We start from the raw sequence: 10,662 nt of genomic DNA, 5'->3' as shown, positions 1-10,662 counted from the left end.
GCACGGACAGGGAAACACAAACAAACCCTTACAAGTTACAGCCACAACGTCTTGCCTCCACTCCTGCCCAGGAGCAGGAATGGAAAACAAGACTTCGCAAGTCAACCAAATCATCTCAAGATCTCTCAAACAGTGAAGCTGTATCTGAGAATCCCTTCAGATACAGAAAGTGTCTACAGGTAATGGCATACAAGTTAACATAGTCTGAAAGAGCAAACTTCTTGATATGCTTTAAATTAACATGTCCTATTTCATTCCTTTATACAGTCTGGAAGAAAAAATTGTTTTGAGACACATATAATTATGTTATACAAAATGAGAGTCAAAACAAACGAAGCTGGCAAAAAAGAAACAGTTGTTAATCACAGTGCAGAAGAAGAGTGGTTAAGAGGAAAAGAACACTGCAAACAACAGATTTCGGTGATGTCTTCGTAGAGCAGATACTTCAAGCTGACAGAAAGTACCGCCTTGGTTATAGTTTGCATCGTCAGCATTACTGTCACGTTTGTGACCAATTTCATTTTCCTGAGTTATTATTCTCTTTCTGACCAATCATTGACGGGTAATTGTCAGGTTTCTGTCTGATCAGAAATGATATGAAATGACATATCCTTCATATGCAGGCCGCAGTTACCTCACATGATTGTGAAAGAATAATAATTTGCCTCATGCGGGGCATGCGCAGGAAACTGTGGATACACTAACTTAAACGGAAAGAAACGGTCGTCTTGTCTGCATTTTAGTCAATTGTATTAAATGGAAGTTCACATCACCAACAAACATGTTTATCAAGAGTCTGAATCACTGTGACAGTACCACAAACAATTTTTTTTTCTAGAAGGGGAAAAAAGGTTGTGTGCCCCAATTCTTTTGACATGATACTGGATTCTCTTAGGATAAAATCTGCTTATATCGGAAAATTCTGGACACAGTCTGATCACAGTGCTCCTTTAGTCTGTAGAAACAATGACTTACCCCCTTAAAAGGACCAAATGAATTAGATTACAAGTAAAACAAGGACCGGGTTAAAATAAATGATGCAGTGACTGCTATTAACAGACACAGACTGAAGACAAATGTAGAGGAGTCATAAGATGTACTACAAAACTGCTATTTTATAATTTTCTTTCCGGTGTGAGTGAATCAAATAAATCTGTCCAGATATGCAGCTTGTACTCTTCAGTACAAACCTGGTGTGTGTTACGTCATAAGGCATTTTACCAGGTATGCAATAAAACATACATGACGATGTAATGGTGGCAGGACACATGAATGACAGGGCAACGCACGCAAGTGGGGTTAGGTAGTGACAAAACTGAGGAAAAGTGCAACAGAAGCAACGGCCAAATCACAAAAAAATATCAACACCACAAACTCAAAAACCAAAGGCAAACAAACAAACAAGCGAACCCAAAACTATACCGCCATTTTTATAGAGGTGATAATCAACAAAATGTAAAAATCAATTCTTAATTGTGATTTTTAATTTTACGGCGCAAAGCAAGAAGGATTCTTATAAAGAAACGTGAGGAGGGTATAGTTTCACACAGAAGTTAACGTAATCAAACCAGTGACAGCAGCGTTCAACTCACGTCGCACTGTAACCAAAGAAGAGAAAACAGGGTATCAAGGGTGAATTAACAGAATCATGGCTTCTACAGGTGACTCTTAATAAGGACATGTTGGGTCGATTTTATGGATGACATCCTCTGGGATATCCAAAAGTGATGTGTGCCTGCTCAAAAAATAAAATTTTAGCAAAAAAAAGTTCATCATGAAATCTAAGTGCTCAGGAAGGTTGAACAAATGACTTATAGTCTGGTATACCAAACAATAGAGTCTTCATTTTATTTCTTTCACATCTTCTTCTTTGACTTTGGCACTCTACGATGTTAGTATCTGTTTTCCATGTTTTTTTTTTGCAATTTACAGCATATATTCACCTAGTTTGAAGCTGCTTTGTATGATTTAAAGTATGGTCGAAAACTTTTTTTTGGAAATGGACATAAACTGATGGCATCCATAATCAAATCAACATGGCCTAACCTACAGGACAAAGACAACTTTGCGTATGGGAAGGTTTAACAACTAAATTGGGACATGGATACAGGGAATAAGATAGGGAACCAAGAGTTCAATATAGTGGGGAAAACCAAAGAATCTATGATCAAAATAATCATCAAATATTGCAAAATATCAAATGAAAGGTTCCAGTCAAGAATATATCCATTAAGACTTGGTGACAAGTTCTGTAATAAATGAAAGAGTGCAATATATACAGAACACTTATGTTCTGACTTTGTGATAATACTAGATTATTGAAATCTTGTTTCCCTGTCAGATGAGAAACAAATGTTCATTTATACACCAAGGGGAATTATAGGGGAAGGGGGTGAAAGTACTGAAGAAAATAAACTTTCAGGCAAGCTTTCAAGTCCTTTTCAGTCAATGTTTCCTTTGTCAACAGTTACTGTACATAGTAACCATATTTTCAACCCCATACCTTTCCTTTCCCTGGTCTATTCATAGGTACAACTGTAAAGCAAACACTGGTCCCTTTAAGCCTAGGAAGACACTGGGAAAGTTTGTGGAGTTTTAAGTTAGATATATCGGTTACTATGAAAATTATGACAGAAATAACAATATTCCAATGTGGAGAAATCATGCCCATGGACATGTAAAACTTAACTGCACATTTAACATCTAGTACAGTACCACATGATTCAGGGTATTTTTGCCTTGTAATAAAAGTACTTTGGATGTTTCATGAATTCCGTACTATGTCATTATGAGTATGGCTTTTCAAAAAAGCTGAAATACAGTATTATCATTGAAATACTGTATCAGCCTTTAAAAAAATTAGACTTCAGAAATCCCAGCATCTTCCCAAACTCCTGAGTGTCCAGAATTCGAGTACAGTTGCCAGTTTAGCATGAGAGTTGGTAAAATAAACAATGAGAAATAAACTGTTCTCGAACTAAAAAAATAGAACAACAGCAAAACAGCACTTGGGTGAGATAGCAGATGAAGACTGAGTGATTTGGTCCAAAATTCCGATGAGTGAAATTTTTCCAGTTGGAGACCACTCTATTTCTCATTCAGTTTCTTTAAGACATTGACTGGAGACGTCTTAAGAGTGTCTGTGTTGCCCACCTTTCGCTGGTAGACCAGGATCCAGTCCGTGGTCTGGAACCATTTGTGGTTCTTGATGTCGTTGACGGCGTTCTTCAGGTTGCCGTAGCGCTTGGTCAGGTCCACCTGCAGCAGATTCCGCAGGAGGTCCTTCAGGTCCGAGCTGAAGTGAGACGGGAAGCGAACCTGGGATCGAGAGAAAGACGTCGTCAGTGTGGGGATAGGGGGTTCGAACCCTGCATGCTACTGTGAATGGACTTCTGAAGTGCAACAGGAAGAAAACCTGGGATCGAGAAAAAAAATTGTTACTTTAAACGACAGGGCTCGAAATTCCTTTTGGGGAATGGGTGCACAGCATGGAATTAAGTAGAATGTTAGGTCTGAAGTGCGATGGGAAGCGAACCTGGGATCAAGAGAAACACGTCAATAGTGTATGGATAGGAGGTTCGAACCCTGGCCTAGCAGTCAGTGTCAGCACACTTCTGTTAAGACTTCTGAAATGTGATGCGAATCAAACCCAACAACAATAACAAGAAAAAATGTGCTGCTGTAGAATCAGGTTCAATATAAAGACTTGTGTTCTGCAATTTGCAGATAAAGAAAAACACAATGTTGTGTTTGTTAATGCGAATCTCTACATAATGTTGAAGGGATGACAAACAGGTGAAGCACACCTTAATAAATAGGTTCACCTGTGCAAGTTCAACTTCAACTTGGTTTACCCCCAGATAACCCCGCGAGGGGCAAAGTAGGGGGGAGGAGGTCCCAGGCTAAGGCGGGCAGGCCTCCAGCCTGGCGCGGTGTGACTCAACGGTGGGAGCCGTAACAACCGCGCCAGGCAGGGCGTTCCACTCGGGAATTGTGCAGGGAAAGTATGAATATTTGTAAGAGTCTGTCCGGGCGTTATGTGGTTGAAATTTAAGCGTGTGGCTCCCCATTGTCATCCTGAAAAAAAGAGGAAACACCTACCTTCCCTGAAACAATCTTCTCGTAGATCTGGATGGGCTGGTCGGCGAAGAATGGTGGATACCCGGCCGCCATTTCATACACCAGGACTCCCAGCGCCCACCAGTCTACTGCCTTGTTGTAGCCCTGAGGGAGAAAAAGATCATCAGCAGCCATACAAACATTGGTACAAACACACCATTTGATGAATGATTTATTCAAAATATATACAGACAACAGACTTGCAGGCAACCTTACTAATTGCCTGAATTGCGCTTCGGTCAACATAAAAGAATCATTAAAGCACTATGTAAACAGTCTTATTAAAAACATTGTTTGTTATACATCATAAAAATTATCAATTGCAGCATATACAGGTTTTCAAATCATGGATAATTCTGACAAGCAGGACACTCACACTTCTTTTGCCAAAAAGAACATTTAGTTGAACCTCAACATTCCTAATCCCACTGTAAGCCTTACCTTGCTGAGGATAATCTCGGGGGCCAGGTACTCAGGTGTTCCACACAGCGTCCACGTTCTGCCTTTCACCCGCTTCGCAAAGCCAAAATCTGTCACCTGCAGAAAAACACAACTTTTTGTCATATAATCTGTACACAAGTCCTGTTACCTACCACATCTTCTTGTCACATGGGAACCCTGTAGTTGTAATCTGTATTTCTTTCCTTTAGATACACATTATGCTGTATGCATTTCTGTCTTCATTTCAATATCTGCCGAGGGAATGAATAAGGATGTACACTTCAAAGCCAAATATATCATTTTTTACATAGTTTGTATCAGGTCTTGTTCCAGTAAAACTAATAAAAGCAGTGAAAAATAAAGCCACTTAAAAAGAAAACAGAACTTGCTGTATATGAAAATACAACAAATATATTTGTTGCTGACTTGTACTGAATTTTTGATGATCATTATTAGCCAGATTAATGTCTCTCATGAATATTCCAATCCACCTTGACCCAATGACATTTAGAAATACCATCAACTATAGCTGAGACAATGACGCAGTTAACATCACTGCATTGTATCAAGCAACAAAATTAAGCACCAAAACCAGTTTGAATGTACAGTATCTGCTAGTTTGAGTACTATATACTGTACATACATAAATTACAGCTAAGACAAAGACACAATGAACATCACTGCATTGTATCAAGCAACAAAATAACGCTCCAAAACCAGTTTGAATGTATCTGCTAGTTTGAGTACATGCATTTGGCAATACTGGATGCAGACAAATTAGGAATGCAAAGCGATCAAGGTGCTACATTCTCTGTATTAATGGACAGTCTGATTCCTGTTATGACTGCTACTAGGAAACCATAGTCTTTGAAGTCTTTTATGGCTTTGGGACCAATAAAAATGTGCCAAGCAACCGTCTGTGTATCAAATGTTTCTGTACAATAGTTGACATTTGTAAACCAGTAAATTCTTCAGAACTCAATGTTTTGACTAAAAAAAGGAACTAGCTTCTCATGTTTTTGGTAAAAATAGAAAAACATTGCAGCCAAGTTTAACATACTTACATGTATTCACATAAGAGTTCAATTTTTTTGTTTGGAAAAATATATTGTAGAAGGTTGAACCCTTGCACCAACAAAAACAGGACTTACCACCACCAAGATTTCTAAGTCTAACTGACATTCTAGTCTCTTAACAAGTTACGGCCTAATGCCATTTAAGAGAAGGAATATGAGTTCATTTGTGCAGGTAACTTAAATTGTAGAAAGGTGAGCCTACATAGTCAGACAAGACTTACCACCAACATTTTGGACAGACATTCTAGTCTCTTGATGATCGACAAGTTATGGCCTAACTAGCCTGATTTCAATCGCCCTTCTAGTCGGCAGCCGCCTGTAACTGCTAGCGGCGGGTAGGGGACAGAAACCCCAGGACAGCTGGAGTTTGTGTTATACAGACTATGGCCTAACCAAGTGTTCTAACCATGTGTGGTGTCCATCAAAGTCTTAACCCCTACGGTTTTCTTACCTTGAGGTAGCCCAGCTGGTCTATAAGTAAGTTCTCTGGCTTCAAGTCCCTGTAGATGATGTCCAAGGAATGCAGGTACTCAAACGTCAGCACGATCTGGGCAGCGTAGAACCTGGAGTGCTGCTCACTGCAGGGACAAACAAACAAATTAAAATAAACCAACTCTAACTAATCATACAGCCTCCTACATTTAGACAATTACCAAGAAGCGAGAAGAAGCTGAAAGTACTAGAATATACGAGATGTTGTTTTTTTGGACATGAATATGTATACGATTGTTAACATTTGACATGGATATGAGTAAACTATGGATATGCTTGTTAACATGTGACCTGTGCTTAGCCCAGAGGGGGGAAAATGTACAATAAAGGTCTTCATTTATTGAAATTTAAAGACTTCTTCAACTTTGTTTTTGATTTACTTGATATAAAGTCATCATTATTTACTAAAGTTGCATTTTCCAAGTGATTATATTCCAATTGTTATAAGTGTTGATCAATGAATGGGTTCCAAGCATATTTTTTTAATTTGAATGAGTTCTGTAATTTTGCATTATATATTTATTACAATGCCTGTCCCATGCGTCTTTTGTTTTGAAAATGGAATTGAAAAACTTGGACAAAAACAAATTTAAATCAACAAAAAAAAATTAAAAGACTGGTTAGTATCTATTTGACCCGGTGCAGTAGCAAAATGAGTAGAGTGTTCGCCTTGCATTCAGTAGGTCATGAGTTCAATCCCCGGCCGAGTCATACCCAAGCCTTAAAAAACGGCACATTCAGCCTAGCCTCACCATACTCTACATTTCTGGGGAGATCCTACAGCAATGCATTTTAAATTTCCTTCAGTTTGTCTGTAAGAACTTTTGTTTATTCATGAAAAGCTCAAATCAGCCTGCAGGCCGCTTTTCATTGGTCACGAGGAAGGAGCTAAGTGTCTAGAATCTGGGTTGATGGAAAGCACATCGTGACCTCCACTGACACAAGCTACACATGTAGGTTACTAGGTTACCATTTTCAACCATGAGTCGTGAGACATGTCATAAGATATGCCAAACCAAGGACATTCACAGCCTAACCAAAAGACAACCGATGCCACCAAACAAGACGTTCTGATTAAGAAACAGATAGGGGGGGACATCAACATCCTACTATTTGTTCCTTTACAATAAACACAAAACAATAAGAAATTGTCCCTTCATTACTACTTGAGTTGGAAGGACTCCTGGCCAATAAATATCATACTTTCATTCACTCATTTACTTCAGTGGTATGGACACGTCGAATGAGCCAGTGACTGCATCAACATCATCACCAAAATGCAGTTGCCAGGCAAATCTTGGTTGGAGTGTGTTAGGAAGGACATTAAGGTGTGTGGCCTCTACAGCGTGAACCCCTTGGACAGAGCAGCTTGGAGGCGCTGTGTGAAGACTAGCAGACTGCTGCCCACCCCTGTGTCAGGGACCCCAGCAGCATCAAACACTGGATACTACAACTACTACCACAGAAGACACTGACCTGAATCTTCCTATCCGTCGTAAATGGGAGAACATCTCCCCACCAGGTACATACTCCAGCACCATGTAGAGATTGGAGTTGTCCTGAAGTGGGGAGACAACCTCAGTTATCGTTGGTATATATAATTGCCACAAGGAAATATATAATACACACACACACACACAAGCAGACACACACACATATATACACCATGTAGAGATTCGAGTTGTCCTGAAGCGGGGAGACAACCTCAGTTATGGTTGGTATATAGTTTTGCAACAAGGAAACATATACACCAAGACACGTGCACATGCAGACACACACACACACACACACACAAGAGCACACACATACACATACACACGCACACACACAGAAGCACACACAGACATACTAAAAAAAAACATAGTGTCACATACAAACACACACACACACACTCATATACATACAAACTGTGTGACACACACATGCTGAAATACACATAAACACAGAGACACACAATGTCATGTACAAATATATTTGCACACAAAACACACACACACACACACACACACAACACACATACAATGTACATGTTCACACCCTTAAAATTACACTGTAACAGATATAATCACTACAGGTACTAGTACTGATCTGGTATTAGAATGATTTCCATGAGTTGCTTAACAGGATATGAATACTTAGTCTATGTTTTCCTCACCTTGAAGTGAAACTCTAAGCTAACAAGGAAGGGGAAGCTAATGGCCTGCAGGATTCGCTTCTCATTCAGCGTGTGCTCAACCTGCTTCAATTTTACAACCTGGGAACAACAACAGCAAGAGAGAAACATGTAAAAATCATTTCAACATACTTTTCTTAGGTACACAACCATTTTGTTCTCTACAAACATATCTGCTGTCTCCATCATCATAAAATAAACTTGTCCTATCAGTGCAAAGTTAACTTGTCCTATTGTGATCTCATTGTTAGTTAATGTTAACGTTACTACCGTTACTTTTCCTTGCCACTTTGTCATGAAGCGGCAAGGATGCCTCCATCGCCTTTTACCTCCCCAACTGAAGTCAGGTACCCATTATTACACCTTCCCAAGGGCACAACATTGGTGGCATGTCGGGATTCTAACCAAGGACCTCTGGGTTCTGGGCTAAACTCCAAAACCGTTATGCCAACATGATGCCATACTATTTATGGGTTAACCAATACTGATGCAGACATATTGGCTGTTGCTAAGTGATCAAATTATCCTAGTTCAACTTTACCTTCTGTTTGTCAAGTATCTTCATGGCGTAGAAGTTTTGCGTGGCTTTATGCTGCACCAACATGACGCGGCCGAACGACCCCGTGCCCAGCGTCTTCAGCCGGTCAAATTCATCCAGCGACGATGTGTTCTAGAGCGGAGATCAAAATCATCAGTGTCGAAAACAGATCATAAATCAAGTCTTACAGTTCACAGGTAGCGTGCGTAGTCCAGTCGTTAGCGATCTTGCCTCTGGAACTAGAAGCCCCGGGTTTGATCCCGGCTGTGTCGCTCACCCACCATGCATGCTACCGGAAAGGGTCGCAGTCCTTAGGACGGGACGTTAAGCCGTGGTCCACTGTTCATTGTGCTTGTCGAAAAGAGCTAGGGGAATTTCCCCGGTACAATGAACCTGTAAATACTGTACATAGTGTCTGTCTTCTCTGTCACGACCAGTGTAAGATTAGCTCATCTGTTCATTGAGTTCATTTGAGCCAAACTGGTTTGAGATCACTTTCCTTTCCTTTTTTTTCATACAGCTTGTTTTGCACAACCGGTAAACCGCCTTTAGGTGTAACACCTCCCCCGGAAGGTAGCATAATTTTCATCACGCTGAAGGAGGCTACCTTAGCAGAAAGAAGAAGAACAACAAGCTGGTTTTGTACAGTATATTCAAGCTGTAAGGCTTGATTTATGTAAGGCCTATAAGCTGTAGTTTGATCCACTCATACCGGGCTGGACCACTAATCTTCTTGAGTCCGGTGATGTGGGTTCTTGCGGTGTACGTGGCTCTCCATAAACACAAGGCCTCCAGCTCTACGTCCTATCTATGGACGTCCACAAACAAAACTAGCTAGTAGTCGTTTTCCGAGTGAGGAAATAGGTGTAAAGTGCCTTTCACAAGCCACAGCATCGAAGACTAACAGGGATTTGAACCCAGAACCTTTGCTTTAGATTCAACTATCCTAACTCCACGACGACCTAGCTTCCATAATGATAGATGCAGATATAAAGCCTGTCTATATTGATAGATAACATGATTAACCTTTAAACCTGCTGTGGGGACAGACAATTTGCATATTCATTTGATTATTGTATCCTGTGTATTATAGTTAGATTTCAGGAAATTTATTGCATTTAAAGATGAAAATGCTCTGCGCATATCTCAACCAGTGTTCTCGCCAGCGCCCGTCCTCCCGTCATTTGACGGGTTTTTGTCGCTCATGACGGACAAAATTTTTGCCCAACCCGTCATTTTTAATGGACAAAAATAGGTGTGTAAAGGTATTTAGACAGAGTTTAGAATTTTGCAAAAACTCCAGAGGATCACCGGAAAATCGCGACGAGGGCGATCTAGATCATTTCTAATGCCCGCCGGCGACAACCCCAGCCACACAAAGAGCGCCGTGGTGGATACTAGTATTTGGTGGCCGCCGAAAACTCGGCGTCATGCGCCGCCCTCCCCACAGTTTTGGCTGGTCGCATCGGGCTGACGTTCATTTCTGTTTTGTCCCTCTCGGTTCACCGTCAGTTATTGTTATCAAAGAAGCCTAAAAATTCAGAAATATTCCTATACCTATCAGGCATTCTGTAATCTGTAAAACATTATTAAAGTTTCAAGCCGCGGCGGCTAAGTTGAATGCGCTTTCTTCCCGTAAGAAATGGTTAACAGGCGTCAGATATTCTATTCCACCAATCACAGTGCGTCGTCTCCGTCGCGTCAAGAAATACCGACCAATGACATGCGAGTCTCGCTACTCGCGTGATTTCAGCTAAGCGTGAATTTGCGAGATGTTAGAGGAATGGCGGGGATCGCAAGGATCGCACGACGAAGCGGCTGTT

The 10,662-nt window shown here is 40.6% G+C and overlaps 1 protein-coding gene across 7 annotated transcripts in view; it reads right to left on the bottom strand.

Moving 5' to 3' along the window:
- Nucleotides 1-10,662, bottom strand: part of LOC136444970 (cAMP-dependent protein kinase catalytic subunit alpha) — a 39,310-nt gene that overhangs the window by 2,948 nt on the left and 25,700 nt on the right. For 6 of the 7 annotated variants that reach the window (XM_066442775.1, XM_066442776.1, XM_066442778.1 and 3 more), the window contains 7 exons: nt 8,843-8,971; nt 8,284-8,382; nt 7,605-7,687; nt 6,088-6,214; nt 4,561-4,656; nt 4,102-4,224; nt 3,154-3,318 (listed from right to left, as the gene is read on the bottom strand). In XM_066442775.1, coding sequence (XP_066298872.1) covers nt 3,154-3,318; nt 4,102-4,224; nt 4,561-4,656; nt 6,088-6,214; nt 7,605-7,687; nt 8,284-8,382; nt 8,843-8,971 — 822 coding nt within the window. Of the gene's footprint in view, nt 1-4; nt 1,599-3,153; nt 3,319-4,101; nt 4,225-4,560; nt 4,657-6,087; nt 6,215-7,604; nt 7,688-8,283; nt 8,383-8,842; nt 8,972-10,662 lie in introns of those variants that run through there. The other variant, XM_066442777.1, reaches the window with a different exon arrangement.

The sequence above is a fragment of the Branchiostoma lanceolatum genome, chromosome 11 (genome assembly GCF_035083965.1).
Source record: "Branchiostoma lanceolatum isolate klBraLanc5 chromosome 11, klBraLanc5.hap2, whole genome shotgun sequence".
NCBI lineage: Eukaryota > Metazoa > Chordata > Leptocardii > Amphioxiformes > Branchiostomatidae > Branchiostoma > Branchiostoma lanceolatum.
This window is presented reverse-complemented; position numbering and strand designations above follow the sequence as displayed.